The following is an 18,582-nucleotide window of genomic DNA, read 5'->3' as shown; positions in this document are numbered from 1 at the left end:
ATTTTGAGGGCAGGAGTCATTTTTCTGAACAACATTTTTCTGTGATTTTTCACAGAAAAAACCTACGATTTTGGACTTGGGGGGGGCACTGCTTGACAATGGGGGATGCACAGAGCATGGCAGAGCACTCACCACCAGTGTTCCCTCTAACAGGGATTTCCAGAGGTTGTTGATTACAACTCCCATAATCCCCAAGCAAAAGCCATTGCAGCTGGGGATTCTGGGAATTGTGGTCAACAACCTCTGGGAATCCCTGTTAGAGGGAACACTGCTCCCCAACCCCAATTTCCCCCAATTTAAGTCCTTTTTGTCCCATTTTTTGCTGCCTCAGGAACCTAACACCCTAATTCCCACTGCCCTAATGCCCCCCTTATCTGCAGTTTTGCTATCTGCACCCCCCCCATGGATAATGGGTTCTCCTGAACAAAATTTAATTTCAGATAGAAAATACAACATGTTTTGACAGCCATGCTATTGGCAACATTTTAACCCTTTGTTTCCCATCAATTTTAATGGGATTTCAAAGTTTCACATTGACTAGAATTTCCAAGCAGCTGACTTCCAGACAGCTGGTGACATGGTGTGTACCTGCCACGCAAAAAAAATTCTCTTTCCTCCCTGGCCTCACTGACTTTTCACTGAACATTTAATAACCTGCCTCCCCTGACTTCTGCAATCCATGCCCCCCCCCCCAATTTTTTTGAGGCTGGTTACAGGCCTGCATCCAGACCTTTTGCAGATAGGTGTTCTGACAGCAGAAGTTCCTTCGGTTCACGGAAATAGTGCTGTGCTCGCACGAAAGAAGCACATTGCTTCTTTGTTGAAGAAGCTTCTGCTGACAGAACAGCTCCACCAAAGGTCTGGATGCCACCCACTTTGTTTAATAAGGAACTGCTTTTGATTTCTCCAGTCAAAAGAAAAAGAAAAACTTAATGTAAAATAGCAGGAGTAATGAGCACCTCTATTGCCAATTATGTGCAAGGGAAAACATTTCCTATCAACATTGTTTTGCATTGCAGAGCTAACTAGTAGTTAATGAGAAGACTAAAGGACTGTTGGATTCATGCAACACTCATCAGCTTGAACATTTAGTATAAAGACTTGAAAACAATAGATAGAACTGAACCAAACACAAAAATAACGAGCAAATTTTCATTTTAACCTTGTTCTTGGCTGCCAAACAATATCTCAAGATGGACGATTCTGTGCTATAAATGCTGCACTCAACACAACCTTCTTCTACATAATATACTGACATAAGAGCAATACAATAGTATAAGAGAAGCTTTTTCCCCTTTTGAAATTAGTTTCTATAGCAACAGTTCTGTCACTGGCACTGAAAGAACACTGCTTATCTAAGTGTTTCTAATAGAAACACCCACAGAACCATTGCTTCACACACACACACACACACACACACACACCCCTCAAAAGTCAATTATGAAGGCTGGAGTCTATCATTAGAAACATGTATTGTGGGGCTAAATAGACTATGATACCTACCAAAAATAATAGGCTGCTGTGTTGGTCCATTAGAAAAAAATTCAAACACCAAACTAGAGTAATACCTTAAAACCAACTAAAAATATCATAAAGTAGTGAGCAGGCTTTCACGTTCTCCAAAACTCATCATCAGGTTGGATTTTAAGCAACACAAAGAATGGATGTTAGGCACAACAAAAATTTGAGCATGATAGAAGAGCCCCAACATCTGCAGTTTGTAATAGTCTAAAAATGGGGTGCAGGCTTAGTTCAATTAGCCTCTGCTAGGTGCAATGACTACTTGGACAAACAAAAACGGCAATTCCATTTTTAAAAAAACTAGCAGATATTTGCTATAACAGAGTTATAGTAATCTTCATTCCATATATAAATTCTCTCATGGTGAATGAAAAATCCCCTCTGCTGCCAGTGGACAATTGTGTTTTTTCTCTGCAACAGGCAAATAATACAAATTGTATTGAACAAGCTGCTTCCTTTTGTAAGGCTCATGTAAAGCAAGGTGAGGCTCAGGTCTGTTGACATGGACACTCTCACCCAAGTTTTGATCTTGTATGGGTTGAATGCAAATACAACGGAACCTAGGTAGAAGCCATGATGAATCACTTCCTCTAGAGTGACTCTTCAGAGCACCATGGCGAAGAGCCACTTCAGATGATTCTGTAAACCACAGTCTGGATGACCAAGACTATGAGCTGGGAACTCATGTTCTCCATCTTTCCCCTGCAAGTTAAATTCTCTGTTTCCTATTTAGTGATAAGTATAGTTTGCCCTGATGTTCAAATCAAAATATTTCCTTCCAACCAAAATACAAAACTCACTTCAAACAATACGTTCTATCGATTGTGCAATTGTACAATGGAAGTTCACTCACACAATGGGGCTTTCCTGCTGTTTTCCACTCTCTATCTCCTTCCTTCAAAATCCAGTCCTACATTTTTCATCCCCATTTTCTACTCCTGCCTACAACTTGTATGTTTTCTGGACATTCCCATGTGTGCATTTCCATAGCAGCCCCTTGCCCCACAAAAGCCTCTCCTGAGAATCAAGGGGTTCTCCAGGAGGGTGTGACAGGGTTATAAGGAGAGAGAATCACCAAGTTTGGGGCACAGGCACCTTCTATAAGCACAGTGGAGCATGTATAACTCTGGAAACAAAACATGTTCTCCAATTCTGGGTTGGAGGACAAGAACTAACCAGAGTGTGCTAATTCATACATCATGGCAAACTATGGTTATCACTAAACAACAAACTGTGAAGGAAACTGGTATGAGAGGGTAGGAAGGAGTCTGCAGATAATTTACAGTCCTCTCAACCTTGGTTTGGAGGATGTTTTGAAGAGTCAGTGGCAAAGACATGAAACTTTGATAAAAATGGCGGAATGTTAGTAGTGTAGTTACAGCACATTTGTAGTTTCGACATATTTACTAGGCATGTACCCAAATGTGATTTGGTGTCCGAATCACAGGCACATCCCTTTAAAAATGAGGGCTTACACAGCCCCTTTAAAGCAGAGGAGAGCAAGTCCATATCTGCTCCTCTTCCCGCCACTATTGCCATAATCCTAGTGCTCCCCCCAGCCTGTATGCGGACGGGGCATCTCCCAGCTGCCCCCATGTAACACTGACATCCACATGGCCTCCGCACATGCTGACCAAGCAAATGGCCGCTGTGCATGCACAGAGAATATGTGTGTGCTGACATCACACAGGGGCAGCTGGGAGACACCTCAAAAGCATGCAGGCATGGCTAGGGGAAGTGCCGGGATTATGGCAATGGCAGCGATAGAAGGAGGAACAGATATTGACCTTCTCTCATCTGCTTTAAAGGGGCTGTGTAAGCCCTCTTTTTTTAAAGGGATGTGTCCACAATTTGGACGCCTTGCTGGCAACTTAAAGAAGGGCACATGATTTATTTTACTGAGACACACAATGATTACTTCTCTATGATTACAAATCAGAAGAGTAAATACAAAATATGAGCTTCTCTCCTTTCACTAAAGACATATTCTACTAGGGTTTTTTCTTTCCATAAAGTAGGCAAACTTAAATAGTTCTTCAAATAGTTCTTTGGTTTGTATGAGCATCTGTGTTATGTGGGATTTAGTACTATTTGTTTACCAAAACAGTACTAAGCACCTACATTAATCAGCACGTAATACCAAGATCTGGCAATAGAACTTACCGGACATGTTCAGGTCTCAGTTTATCCAATACCATTTCTATTAAATCAGGCCTAAATTCTTCAAGTAAATATTCAGCAGCAAGAACTTCTTCTATAGGATAATACTAAAATAAATTAAAGTGATGTGCTTTTAGTCTAGATCAAAAAAGGCAAAAAACAAACAAACCCCAACCCCTTTTCTGCACAATATTAGACAAACAAAATCCAGGTATTATGATTATACAGAAGGAATTACAACATTTAGGTGCCTCAGGGATTATGTTTCAGCAGCTCAGGAAAAAAAGACAATTGATTCTAAGAATGTGGATGACATTTAACGTACAGGATAAAAAGCGATAAATGCTGACCCCTGCAGGATATTTTGGCAGTATATAGAAGCAAGCATTAGGTAAACATGTTCTTGGTATTGTTGAGGCGTGTGAGGAGAAATATTAAAGTCTTCACACAGCAGAGTATGCTCTGGTGGTAAAGAAGTTCAGCCCAATAAATTATCTGGAGGCTTTAGGTTGAGTTCAAAAAACAAACAAATATTTATTAATAAACTAAGTATCACGTACTGAGAGAGAGACATTGAACACCATACCCAAACAGGTACTAGCCTTCAACAACTGAACAGTTCCAACTGACTGTTAACTGACCAAGAGAGATCTACAGGTGGACCCTGCTATATGCAGATCCACCATCCGTGTTTTTGCATATCAGCAGTCGGGTGAATGACACTGAGCTCAACATACAGGTTAAAAAAACCAGCCCATTAGGGGTTAGTTCTGCATATCCATGCGTCAGAGGCACCTGAAAATGACTGCAGAGATCATTTCCGGCCTCCATTTTGGGAAAGAGCTCTTTTGTGGCTCGTTTACTTGAAACCCCCCACGAAAAATCACAAGGCAATGCCCCAAAAAGGACTATTTCCAATTTTTTTGGGGGGGGTGCAGCTTTGCTGGATCGTTGGAGGCCCACAGAGCACAGTAGGGCACTTTATTTTGCCCTTTTAAACCTTAGTTTCCCAGTTTTTTTGGCAATTCTTGCGCCTCCAGAAAGCTAACCCCCGCAATCCCATTGCCCCAATGATTCAGTAATCATGGTTTCCGTAACCGCAGTAACTGTGGAGGATAGAACCCCTGCAAATACTCAAGTCTCATGCCTCTAGTGGCTGGAAGAAGTTACTGCGATGCTAAGAGCAATGCTTTAGAATTCTCACTTCTTAACAGATATTTTAAGAAACCATTTCAGGAGTTCTAACAGGATTGTTAAGTATATGAACTAAATTCTCAAAAGACAGACAAAAGTTCAATACTTCTTCATTTGCTTGCCCCTAAGAATGCTCTGAAAATCAAGAGCTATGATTACATCTACATGGGATGTTAGTAAACAAGGTCACTGTAGAGTTTTTTTTAGAGGTTTAGATATTAAGAATCTCAACACTGAAAACACTAATAGATAGCATAAATCCTAATAGCATTATGGATGGAAAAGAAGATAACATGTTTTCTGGGTCAGGTCTCAGATAAGTACAGTACAGGAAAACTCATTAACCAATAAGCATTATAAATGCTCCAGTGATTAAATAGTATTCATGTACTTAGTTCAACTATGCTAGGAAGAAAAAATGAAACGATGTATACTCTTCAGCTACATGCAGCAAAAGTGTGGGTTCCAGCCCTGACTTGGCAATGGGTGCCACCATCAATCTTATAAAAGGAGACACTGGTTTGAAAAGAGCAATTATTACCACCATAGGCACTCTTACCCCTAGACTTCCAGGCCGAAGTCCAGGGCCTCCACAGCTTCTGCCCCACCCCCCACCCCCGGCAATCCTCTTTAGTCTGTCCCAGGTGGTGTGGTCACTTGACCGAGCATGATAATCCTAAATTTGCAGGGCAGGGGGCCCCTCCAAAGGCCTTTAGGTCCAGGCTCCAAAATTACCTAGGTGCACCTCTGATTACCACCACCAGTCTTTACAGTGGCAGTTAAGGCCATATTCAGACATTATATTGTATGAGTGTCAGTGATGCGAAAAATTTTCTGTCAAGTTTCAAGAGTATAAAGAAACATATACAAATTAAATGCATAATAGTGTATGCTAAATCTCATAACAAATATCCCAAAATAAAAACTCATAACTTACATGCAGCATTCCTGCAAGCTTTGATGTGTAACCTCGGGGCCTTTCCTTATCTTTAAACCTAAAGGCTACAGCATTTAGATCCTAGAAAGAGAAAGAATATAAAGTGATAAAGCAATGCTTATATTGAAACAAACTGTTAGAGTAGCATTTAAAAGTAATAATGGAAATTAAGCTTGGACATTGATTTAATTTGATTTTTTCAGATCGGAGATTAATTTAATCCACTGTGGTTTAGTGAATGTTTTCAAATACCAAAAAGTTTCTATGGGACTGAAGAAGCAAAACCTGTTACTTGAATTCAAAAGCATTAAGAAGTTAAACACACAATACAGCTAACTAATTGCAATGCTAAGTACACAAAGGACAGTGACTGCAAGTTAGAGACCTTGCAAAGTAAAAATGATAAGAGGGTTACAATCCTCTGAACCAGAACTCCAATTATTATTAAGTTATTTTGAATAGAAATAGGATTATTAGCACTATGAAGATGTATTTAAAGAAAGTACATGACTTTTCTTGAACAGATTCTAAGTAAAACTCTATCATGTATCAGTTCATTAACAATGTTACATTTTTAATGAGTGACCACATATAAGCCAGTCTTCCTCTGCCTGTTCAGAATCCTATACAAAAGAATTATTTCCCACAAAAATGGATGGGAGAAGAAACCCATACCTTCTCCCCCTCCTACCATGAAGGCCAGTGCTAAACCTCCAGATCTTGCTCTCCATATGTGCATTGAGGCCAAGAGTCTGTGGTAGTGACTAGAACAGAGCAGAAGTTCAGAGTGGTGACTGTGGGGAAAGAAGCTGGACAATGGCAACAGGTGTGAACTCTCCTGTTAAAATTACACCATTACTCCATCTATGGAATTTCATGGGCCTTTAACTAGTAGATGGAATAAATGGAAGTTAAGTGTTTTAATCTTTCGTAGAATCAGTGAACAAGTGTACAAAGTTACAAATTACAATGTTTTCCGGTGGAAACAGCATGGCATGTATGTTCTTAAACGTTGTTTTAAGGTGCCTGCGGCATTTATGACAGAATTAGGGCGCAAGAGAAGTAGGCATGGCAGCAGCACAGCAGGACCCTCCAACCAGCAATAGGCTCCATGTGACTTAGGGGGCCTGGAAGGAACAGAAGTGCCAGACGAGGAGCAGTGACAGCACAATTGGGCCTTCCTGACCCTGGGTTTGCATGCTCTCCCCACATTTCCATTTCCCATAGAGTGCCATTTGTGTTCCGTGTGGGGGCATTTCAGTCCCTTCATCTCCCTTCCCCTCCTCGAAGGTGTCTGCTTGAGCGGGGGTGGCCAGGTTGGGTCCGCAGCAAGGCCATGTTCATATTTAGCTGCCAGTGTGGGTGCTGCGGTGGTGCTGGAAATCACCTTTAAGTGGAAATTAGAAGGTTCTTACCTCCCTGTATTGCTGGCCCTGAAAGCTCTTCCCAGCAGTAGAAGATCGGCTCCACCACTCAGCTGCAGTCACTCTTCCAAGCAGCATGCACCAGCCCTAAATATGGCCATGGCCTTGCTGGAGGCCCAACCTGGCTACCCCCACCAAAGCAAACACCTTCGGCGGCAGGGGCAGAGAACAAGAGGCTGAAATGCCCCAAGCAGAGTGCAACGGCACTCCAGGGGAAATGGAGGGAAGGGTGTACTTGGTGCTTTAGCTGCAGTCTTTATGCTAATGCAGCATTTCTGATGGGATTGTAAAACATTTCAGCTGTTTTTTAATGGTGCAGCGTTTATGCTGATGTGGCCTTTCCAACAGAAAATATGGTACATTTGGTTCATTTAAGATGTCTGTTTATTTGTTCTTTGTTCATAGATAAGAAAAACCTTATTAGAAATATCCATTTCTAATCAAAATGTTTTCAATAAGAGAAAATTATTTCTATTGTTTGAGGTTTCAGTGACCTCAAAACAGTGGTACATATATTGGTAACCTCCAGACTTGACTTCTGTAATGCGCTCTACGTGGGGCTGCCTTTGTACGTAGTTTGGAAACTTCAGTTGGTTCAGAATGCAGTGGCCAGGCTGGTCTCTAGGTCATCTTGGAGAGACCACATTACACCTCTGCTGATGGAGTTACATTGGCTGCCTACAGGTTTCCAGGCAAAATACAAAGTGCTAGTTGCCGCCAGTTCATCTGAAGGCCACACGGAGACGGGCCTTCTCAGTTGCTGTCCCGGGACTGTGGAATGCACTCCCTATTGAGATACGATCCTCCCCATCTCTGACAATTTTTAAAAAACATTTTAAAACTCATCTTTTTACTCAGGCTTTTTCAGCTCCTGGATAATATATAGGTTTTAATTTTGTGACTGGTTTCTAAATTGTTAGTTTTTATTTTTTTAATATGTGTTTTTAACCATTTTATATCATTGTGAACCGCCCAGAGACCCGTGTTCGGGGGTCATACAAGTGTGATGAATGAATGAATGAATAAATAAATAAAATCCAGTGTGGGTATCCATAAAAGTGTTTGAAAGAAAATCATAATTATGCAGATATAACATACCTTGCATTCTTGAAAAACCCACTCTTGAGGCCCTTCTGTGCGTAGTTTTTGGATATATTGGAACATATGAAAAATAATATCTTCCACATGTACTTTAGAAAAGGAAAAGGAAAAGATTGCATGCAGTTACTCTGAGAAACAGAAACTTAAAACATTTCATTTTTCACAGAAGAAAGCTAGGTGCAACATGGGAGGTTTGCAATTAGGCTCCTAGTATGTGTATGATTTTTTATTTTTTTAAATCAACTTAGCAGCCCCACCTAGCTGCTGTGAGGACCGAGGAAGAGAAGCTCCCCAAGAAGATGTTTAACCTTTTTCTCAATTAAATCCCTCCCTCCACTCCCAAAAGCTGCAATTCGCTGAATGGGATATAAGAGACAAATGGAAACTCTCTTCCCATGCACCACTTCTCCAATAATCAAAGTAGTCAGATGGGGCTATCAGTTAGATTTTATATACATAAATGAATTGCAGGATATACTAATCAAAAATCTCATGTGCCACATATAGTTCTGCCCTTATACTCAAAGTAACAGCTCAGTTTTTTGACAGAGGAAAACTAGTACAAAGGAAGCACTTAAGTATTACTGAAAGTACTAAGTATTTCCCTTTGATACATACATAGTATGCCCGACACACTGAGATATTCCATAATATTTTACATTTGTGTAACGCAAAACAGCACACAGATTATAGCAATTGAACATAAAACTACAGGGTCATGCATTTGTCCAACCATCTCTGAAAATAATTTACAAAAAAAGTTAGAGTTCAGAAAAATTCAAGCACCAATATGTTTGAAATTTTGAGGTTGAGGTTGTGGAAATTAAGTTCTTAACCAACTCATTTATCCCACTGCTGTTAATTTAATGTGAATTTTTCCTATAAATTATTTCTAAGTCATAAATTCATAAAAAGCCTTTTTGGAATAGTGCATTTAGATTAGTATGTTCTCACACATTTCATTAAGAAGATTTTTTACTTACAAAGTCCTTCTTCAGTAAGATCAACATTAATGATGAAAAACATGAAGCCTCTAGCACCTTCCTTTTGTCCTCCAACCAGTGTATTTACCCAGCCTGTGAAATGAAGGAATGATACTTAACATACACAAAATGGTTTGTTATTGTTTTCTTAATCTTGCGGTATTTTGCACATACAAATACATCAAATTTAGAACGAAAAGAGTTTCCCTGGTTAATTCCTACCATATAATACTATAAAGGAAGAAACAGATGAAAATGATAGAATGAGATTACATATAAACAAAAATACAGTATATTTGTACATTAAATGATAGGCTATGGTGCAAGATAAATTAGTAAAGGTCCAATATAGATTACCCTCCTAACCATGGAAGACTGTGAAAGAACCTCTCTCCTCCCTTCTAATAAGCAGCTTCTTCCTCTATTTCCTATATGGTTTGAATTGGGTTTCTGACTGTGATTTGGAAGCTAGTGCTAAACATAGTTTGCCAATTTGGATATCACTGCAAACTTCGCTTAGCATTCAACAGGCAACAGAGAAGAAAGGAGGTGTGAGTCCACAATTTGTTCAGCGTCTTTCAAAGCCTTAAGTGTCTGAACTGAGCCACACATCTGATGAAACCTCCCAAAGCTATTGTTTACAGCACAAATAAAACAGCCATCAATAACCCCCACAATAAAACACTGAAATGCACCAGCAGTAAAACCCAAAAATAATAAAATTAAATTAAATTAAAAAATCACCAGTTGAACTCATACACACGTAGTACAATGTTTGGTGATTAAAGCAGAATTCAGAAGCAACGTCAAAACAATCAAGAGTGCCCCTCCACTTTCTGGTTTTGCTAACCACATCTCGGCATACTGTCTAAATTATGCAGTTGCTTTAGCACCTTACCTCCAACTCACAGTTTCAAGACACAAGCTGAAACGGTTTTGTAAACCATGGGTTGGGAGGAAAAGCAGCAACTGCTTTGCCAATTCACATGTTAAGGCAAACTATGGTTAATGAAAACCAAGAAGAGGAGGGGGAATCCTGCAGGGGTGCTCTTGGTCACCAAAATGTGGTTTTGCATTAACTAAGCAATGCATTGTCAACCTCTGAAAATGAGCAAATTACAACATGGGAACCAAATGATCACCCACTGGTATATGTGCACTTGCAGCAAAAATATACATGGCTTCTGACAAGAATGAGGAGATTTGTGCCAATTCCGCAGGCACAATACTATGCATCCGATAGGATACCTTATTATTATTTTTAGATAAGGGAGTCATTATTTTAAAAATCTAGTGTTTCCTACTATACCCACAGACACAAAATAAAGAGAAAAACAGGTTGCTTACCTGTAACAGATGATCTGGAAGTGGTTCCATACATTCATAAGTGGTGGGTTCTGCACCTGCGCAGATCAGCTTCGGGCAGAATTCGTTAGCTCCTCAAGATGTCAGCAACCACCGCCTGCAAGTGACTGCAGTACCCTCTAGCGGTGGTTGGGCGTCTTCTCCCTCAGTTTCTTGATGACCAACGTGGCACGTTGACACTTGCTCTATCGCCACGAGTTGATGGTCCAGTGACTTGTCAGTACGTTGTGGGGCCGGACGGGCGGGTTTTATGAATATGTGGAACCACTTCCAGATCATCTGTTACAGGTAAGCAACCTGTTTATCTGGATAGTGGTTCCAACATTCATAACAAACAAAAAAACAAACAACAAATATGTATATACCGCTTTTTAACAAAAGTGTCCAAAGCGGTTTATATAGAGAAATAATAAACAAATAAGATGTATCCCTGTCCCCAAAGGGCTCACAATCTAAAAAGAAACACAAGATAGACACACACCAGCAACAGTCACTGGAGGTACTGCGCTGGGGGTGGATAGGGCCAGTTGCTCTCCCCCTGCTAAATAAAGAGAATCACCACATTTAACAGGTGCCTCTTTGCCAAGTTAGCAGGCAAACCATAAGTAGTGGGTGAATTACGAGCTGCCATGATGGTAGTGGGCATGCGTCGCAAGTCACTGTAACACCCGCTTAAGGACAGCCCGACCAAATTCCGCAGCAGCTGCATTCCGCAGATCTATGGCGTAGTGCTTGACAAATGTCTGATGAGATGACCATGTAGCCGCTGTACAGATATCACTGAAGCGAATGCCTGCCAAATGTGCAGCCGATGTGGCATACGCCCTTGTCAAATGCACTTTAATGGAAACTGGAGGTTGTTGACCTTGCTGGTCATAAGCCATCTTTATCAGCTCCACTAACTAAGGAGAGGAGAGCTGGTCTTAGAGTAGCAAGCATGACTTGTCCCCATAGCTGAGCAGGCTCTGCCCTGGTTGCATCTGAATGGGAGACTTGATTTGTGACCACTGCAAGATATTCCCCTCAGGGGATGAAGCCGCTCTGGGAAGAGCAGAAGGTTTCAAGTTCCCTCCCTGGCTTCTCCAAGATAGGGCTGAGAGAGATTCCTGCCTGCAACCTTGGAGAAGCCACTGCCAGTCTGTGAAGACAATACTGAGCTAGATGGACCAATGGTCTGACTCAGTATATGGCAGGTTCCTATGTTCCTATGTAACCAGAAGGACAATTTCTAGCGTGACGGAGAACAGCCCTTGCAAATTCACAAACAGATGTCGTGTTTTCCGAACATGGAGAGTGGCTTTTAAGTAGCAGAGCAGCGCCCTACGGACATCTAGGGAATGCATCGCCCTTTCCAGAGGAGAAGATGGACTGCTGAAGAAGGTAGGAAGCACTACCTCAGTATTCAGATGAAAATCTGTCACAATCTTAGGCTTGAACTCCGGATCCAGACGCATCACCACACGGTCCGGATATATCTTTGTATATGGTTCATCAATACGGAGTGCTTGCAATTCACTCATGCGCTTAGCTGTAGTAATTGCCACCAGAAATAGTGTCTTAAGGGTCACAGGTTTCAGTGGTGCCTCAGCAAGGGGTTTGAACAGAGCCTCCATTAGGGATGAAAGGACTAAAGAAAGACTCAATTTGTCCGTTGGTAGCCTGACTGGTGGATATAGGTTATTTATTCCCCTCATAAAATCTTTACATCTCGGATGGGTGAACACAGTCTTTCCATCCCATCCGTCATGGTGATCTGATATGGCCACCATGTGGACCTTTATGGAGATGTTAGCTAAACCACTTTGTTTCAGAGTGGTCAGGTAGAGCAAGACTGATTTCAGGCTAGCCTCCTTTGGATCAAATCCTTTGGCAGCAGCGTGCATGCAGAATCTGCGCCATTTAGCCCTGTAATTACGTCTGGTGGACATTTTCCTGGTATTCAGGAGGATCTTCTTCAGAAGGCTATCCTACACGCGGTTAGACTCAGCATACCCAGGTTGGGGTGTAATAAGGTGCCTTGGTCCTGCGTCAGTAGATCCGCCCAGAGGAGTAGTCTCCTGAACTTGCCCCAGGATAGTCTGAGTAGCTGCGTGAACCATGGCTGTCTTGGCCACCATGGAGCCACTACAATTGCTTGTGTCTTGTCATGCAGGAGTTTGGCTACTACCCTGGGTAACAGGGGCGTTGGCGGATAGGCATAGAACAGCCCCTGGTTCGAAAGAAATTGAAAGGCATCGTCTTTCAACCGTGGTCCTATTCCCATTCTTGAGCAGTATTGTTCGCATTTCGCATTCTCCGTGGTTGCAAACAGATTCACCTTTGGCATCCCCCAGGACATAAACAGTTGCCGAATCATAGCTGGATGAAGTTCCCACTAGTGTTGCAGATCCCTGCTCATGGAGTCTGCCAGACAATTCATCGTGCCTTTGATGTGTATTGCGGTGGAATAGATCCTGCGCAGGATACACCAATTCCATAGTTGGAGGCTGAGACTGCAGAGGGATCTGGACACTGTTCATCCCTGCTTGTTTACATAAGTGATGGCCGTCGTATTGTCCATCTGCAGCTGGATGCACCAGCCGATCACCTGTTCCTGAAATGCCACCAAGGCTTTGTACACTGCCAAGAGCTCTTGGAAATTTATGTGCAGCATACGCTCCTTCGGGATCCACCGACCCTATGGTGCAGCAGGTGGGCACCCCAACCCAACATCGAGGCATCGGTTGTCAATAAGACCATCAGTTGTGGGGGTAGGAAAGGCATGCCCCCCAACATGTTCCCCTCCTTTGTCCACCAGTCCAGGGAGGACAAGACGTGTTCCGGTAGTGTGACCTGTTCGGTCTGGGGTTCTCGCCGTGGGTGATACATTCTGAGAAACCACGCCTGTAATTTGTGCATCCTGAGTTTCGCATAATGGACCACTGTGATACAAGAAGCCATGAGTCGCGCAGCATCTGCACTCTCCGTGCGGTTTGTGCAGGCCTCTTTTTGAAAGCCCTGGATGATTTCCCGAATGCGCTGGAAGCGCTCCACAAGTAGAAATGCTTTCTGTTCCTCCATATCCAACTGTGCGCTGATATATTGTAGACATCTTGATGGTTCCAGGAATGACTTCTCCCAGTTGATCTGGATACCTAAACTCTCCAATAGGGAAGTCACTACATTTATGTCCTGTAACAATAGCTCTCGTGACTTGGCTGGCAGAAGCCAGTCGTCGAAATAAGGATACACCGACAGCCCCTGGGTCCTTAGGTAAGCTATTATCACCGCCATGCACTTTGTAAACACCCTTGGGGCAGTGACAAGTCCAAAGGGCAACACACTGTACTGAAAGATCTCTGTGCCCATCATGAAGCGAAGATACTTGTGATGGGTCTCCTGAATTCTGATATGGAAGTACGCATTCTTCAGATCGAGCGATGCAATCCATTGCTCCTCATGGAGGAGGAGAAGGATGGCTTTCAGCGTCGTCATCCTGAACTTCTGTACTTCGATGTATTGGTTCAACCCACGGAGATCCATTATTGGTCTTATCCTCCCATCACGCTTGGGGATCTGAAAATACCGAGAATAAAATCCTGTCTGGCCTAGAGCCCACTGCACTGGTGATATAGCTCCCTTCATCAAGAGCTTGTGCACCTCATCCCACAGCACTGGCGTCTCGGGAGTGTACTGTATCCTGAGAAAAGGCAGGTACTCCTTCAATTCCAGAGCATAGCCTGTCGTGACTATGCGAAGAACCCATTGGTCAGATGTTATATGATGCCATACTTGGGCATGGCTTGCCAGTTTGAGGGTCTCTCTGGCTGAACACAAGGAGATGGTGGTTCTTGGGCTGATGTTCCTTGGAGTTTTTAATTTGAGGTTGCAGTGGTGTGCAGTCGGGCCCTGACGCAGATCAAAGCTGCTGCTTGGCTTGTGGAGCCACTTTGGCATGGCCTAACTGGGCCACTCTGTTACTTGGGTAGTAAGGTTTCTTGTGACCGTTATCGTATCGCTGGATTGGCGATAGGAAGACTGTTTTCGCTGGTAGTGATTATATGGTTGGTATCTAGAAGCAGAAGTAGAATAATGCATGTTTGTAAAGGAGTGTGCCGTAATCCTAGATTTTTTCCACTACTCCACATTCTCGTCAGAAAAGAGACCTTCTCCATCGAAGGGTAAGTTCTCGATGCGGTCCTTCATGTCTGGTTGTAGGCCTGTTGCTCTCAGCCAGGCATGTCTCCTTAAAACAATGGACGTGGTTCATGTCCTTGACTTTGATTCCACCAGATGTTTCGCATTCGCCAACTGCTGACGGGTTGCGGCAGTGGTTTTAACAAACACTAATTCAAAGTTCTTTACTAATTCAGCTGGTTCCAAGCTCGCTCGTTGGTCAAACAAAGCCTCCCAAAGGGAATAAGTATATTTTGCTTGACAAGCAATGTAATTAGCAATCTTTATAGACAAGCAAGCTGTGGAATATGTGCGCCTGCCTAAAGCATCTAACTTACAGCCCTCCTTATTGGCTGGTGTCGTATGCCTCTTGCCACCCTTGGATGTGGTAGCATAATCCACCACCAAAGCATTAGGCAATGGGTGATGTATAAGATCACCATTTTCCTCCTCCTGGATACGATACAATGCCTCCAATCGTTTAGAGGTGGGTGCTGTTGTTTGAAGCACTTCCCACATCGATTTTGCTGCGCTGGTAATATGAGGTAGCATGGGTATAAACACAGGCTGTAGCCCGGTAGCCAATTTCATCATATTGTACACCGGATCTTCTAACTCTGCAGTTTTTTCTTTGAGGTGTAAACCTAACACCCGTGCCATCTCTGCCACCTGCTGGTGGTACTCCATCTCTTCGTTAGGTGATGTGGATGGAATAGGTGCCACATTTGAATCCAGGTCTGGCAGACTTGGTTCTTCCAGTTCCATTGGGTCCGGCTCAGAAGATTCCGAGGTGTAGTCATCATCATCACTGTCATCATTCCCATCCGAGAAAACAGGTGAGGTTTCTGTTACCGTGGGGACATCTGGAATCGGTTGTGGTAGAGTGGCAGGCTGTCTTGACTGCATAGCTGTCTGCGTAGCTGTCTGGCGCAGCTGCAGTCCTAGAGGACGACTTAACTGTGGTGTAAAATTGGTCTGGAGTGACACATTCCGCTGAGGCAGCAGAGCGCTGGTCTGAAGCGACACAGAGCATCAAGAAGCCAGTGGTTGGCAGGTCTGAACGGCTGACTCCGCGTGTTGTACCTGCAGAACAGATGTTTGCACTGCAGCTTCTGTCATTTGATGTCGCAATGGGGGCTCTTGTTCCCTCTGAGAGAAAAGGCCTCTGAGAGAAAAGGGAGTACTCCTCCCCAGTCACTACGTAGGAGTACCCTCAGTCACCACGGGGCAAAGGTCCAGTGACTGGAGTGCGAGAGAGGGGGGGTCCTAGGTACTCTCATAATATCAGCATCTTGAAATCCTGTAAATTTCCCCGTGGAAGGCGTGCTCTCTTCTGAGCGTAGCAGGCGGACAAGGCGAGTGGTACCCTGGTCCTGTGTAACCTCACGCATGGGTGGCTGTGGGCAGCTTGCTTGTTCCTGTAGCAGAATGACCTCTTCCATAAAATTGTGTTGTTGTTCTTCAAACTCGACATCGGCGTCAAGCACCGTGTCCACAATCACTGCCATCGTCTCCTCCACCTGAGCTGCCTTAGATGTCAAGGTAGTTTTCGGGTTCGAGGCAGAACTCGAGGTCGAGGTCCCTGAGGTCTTAGATGTCGACGCCAACACAAGTGTGCCCGACATTGATGTTGTTCATGGTGCCGGCGGTGGCTCCATTTGGCAATCCCTCGATGTCGAGGTCAAACCCAAAAGCCTCTCTGTGGGGTTCGAATGTGATCCTCCCGACACCAAGCGCCCTCTATGCACTGCGCTACAGGAGGTGCACAGTGTTGATGGTGACTGCCTTGGTGCTGGTGCCGGGGACAAAGACGACGCTTGATGTCGAGACATCTGAAGGGCCTGAAGGCCCGTAGGTGAGGGTGTGTGTACCTCAACCTGTGCATGGCGCTCCTTATGCCTATGCTTAAGCTTCGTAAAGGCTCTGTTGCCGAAGCTCCGCCCTTCTTCTTAGGACTGGCCCGCAGGCCCTCTGGTTTCTTAAAGAGATCCTGGTCTCTCGATGCCGTGGCAGCCAAAGTCGAGGCGGCCGAAGTCGAGGATTTAGTCATTGATGCCGAGATCTTAGACATCATAGTTCTAGCCATTGACAAACTCTCTCCCCACACTGGGAGCGTGGGGGCCTTCTTAGGCAATAACACCTCTTCTAACAAATATACTTTAAGGCGCGTGTCACGATTTTTCAACACCTGCTTGTTAAAAGTCGCGCAGACGGAACATTGCTTGGTATTGTGCGCCTCCCCCAAACAAAACAAACAGAGAGTGTGGCCATCAGTTGAGGGAATTTTTCCACGGCAATTCCCACACCGATTAAAGGTAGTCTTTTCCTTACACAGTTTTGCCTTTCCAGACATGTTTCAACATGTCTGGAAATGCACCAAGTCCAAAGATTTAAGCAGTAAGAATAGTCAAAGTCCATTCCAAATTTCAGAGAGTCTAATCGGTCAAGAGATAAACTTTATCCGAGGAGCAAACTAATCCGAGGACTGATCGCTATGGCGGTCAGAAAAAAACTGAGGGAGAAGACACCCAACCGCCGCTAGAGGGTACTGCAGTCACGTACAGGCGGCAGTTGCTGGCGTCGCGAGGAGCTAACGAATTCTGCCCAAAGCTGATCTGCGCAGGCACAGAACCCACTGCTTATGAATGTTGGGACCACTATCCAGATCTAGCTGAACCCGCACAGAGCATCTGTGCGGTAGTTTACTTACTTTTAGTGCTTTAGTTGGGAGAATTCAATTGGTTGGTTGTTTCTTCTACACTCCCCCCGCCGCCTCCTTCCCCAGCCTCTCTTCCTGCCCTCCCTACCCCCGCCTCCTTCCCCAGCCTCTCTTCCTGCCCTCCCTCCCCCACCTCCTGCCCCAGTCTCTCTTCCTGCCCTCCCTCCCTCCACCTCCTGCCCCAGTTTCTGCCAGCTTCACACTTCCTTAAGCGGCCAGCCACCTTGCTGCCCCCTTCCCCAAACGGCCCACCACTCTTGCGAGTGGTGCTGAGTGCTGGTGCCCAGCCAATCAGCTGAGTGCTGGGATGCACTCTCCATACATCAGGCACGACTACGAGGATTAAATTGAAATGCAGCGTTTTTGTTTACTTCACTTCTGTTATTAGGAACTGAGTTGCAAATGAGCATTTTTCTCAAGACCACATGAAGTTCAATGTTTCCTACCTTTAGCTTTAAGTTCAGATAAGAGGCTCCCTGGACCTTCATGTCCAATAAGATGACCAAGATAATGACCAGGGTTTGATTTATAGTACTTCTGAAGGTCTGGTATTGGAAATGTGACATAAAGATTTCTAATGTCTTTAATGGGTACCACTTTGTAAAGTTGCTGTGAAATCAAAGAAAGATCAGATTTAAACTCAATCTTAATTATTTATTTAAAATATTTATACCTGCCTGTCCTGGACACTATTGCTTGGGGCAGCTCACAACATTAATAAAATACATACAATATATAAAGTAAATGAATAATAGAATTAAACTAGTTAAGTTGAGGGACCAGAATGGAAAAAGCCCTATCTCTAGTCCCTGCCAACCAGAACTCTGTTAGTGGCGGTGCTTTGACAATCTAATGTTTTTCCTTTACAGAGTTCTCTCTTCATCACATACACTAGATGCTATCCACTGTTTGTATACCTATTTAATGTATAGACCATTATTACTCAAGTACATTTTCTATCAGAACATTATCAACCTTTTTGGAAATGACAGGCTGTGGCTGTACATAACAACCTCCACCCAT

At 43.6% G+C, this 18,582-nt stretch overlaps 1 protein-coding gene across 8 annotated transcripts in view; it reads right to left on the bottom strand.

The window, feature by feature from the left end:
- IDE (insulin degrading enzyme) overlaps positions 1–18,582 on the bottom strand; it is a 109,528-nt gene that overhangs the window by 53,288 nt on the left and 37,658 nt on the right. For all 8 annotated transcript variants that reach the window (XM_053306780.1, XM_053306782.1, XM_053306775.1 and 5 more), the window contains 5 exons: positions 18,006–18,168; positions 9,321–9,413; positions 8,335–8,426; positions 5,813–5,893; positions 3,685–3,788 (listed from right to left, as the gene is read on the bottom strand). In XM_053306780.1, the coding sequence (XP_053162755.1) occupies positions 3,685–3,788; positions 5,813–5,893; positions 8,335–8,426; positions 9,321–9,413; positions 18,006–18,168 (533 nt within the window). The remainder of the gene's footprint in view (positions 1–3,684; positions 3,789–5,812; positions 5,894–8,334; positions 8,427–9,320; positions 9,414–18,005; positions 18,169–18,582) is intronic.

Source organism: Hemicordylus capensis, chromosome 3, assembly GCF_027244095.1.
Source record: "Hemicordylus capensis ecotype Gifberg chromosome 3, rHemCap1.1.pri, whole genome shotgun sequence".
NCBI classification, from domain to species: Eukaryota; Metazoa; Chordata; class Lepidosauria; order Squamata; family Cordylidae; genus Hemicordylus; species Hemicordylus capensis.
Note: the sequence above shows the minus strand (reverse complement) of the source record. Positions and strands in the feature narration are given on the sequence as shown.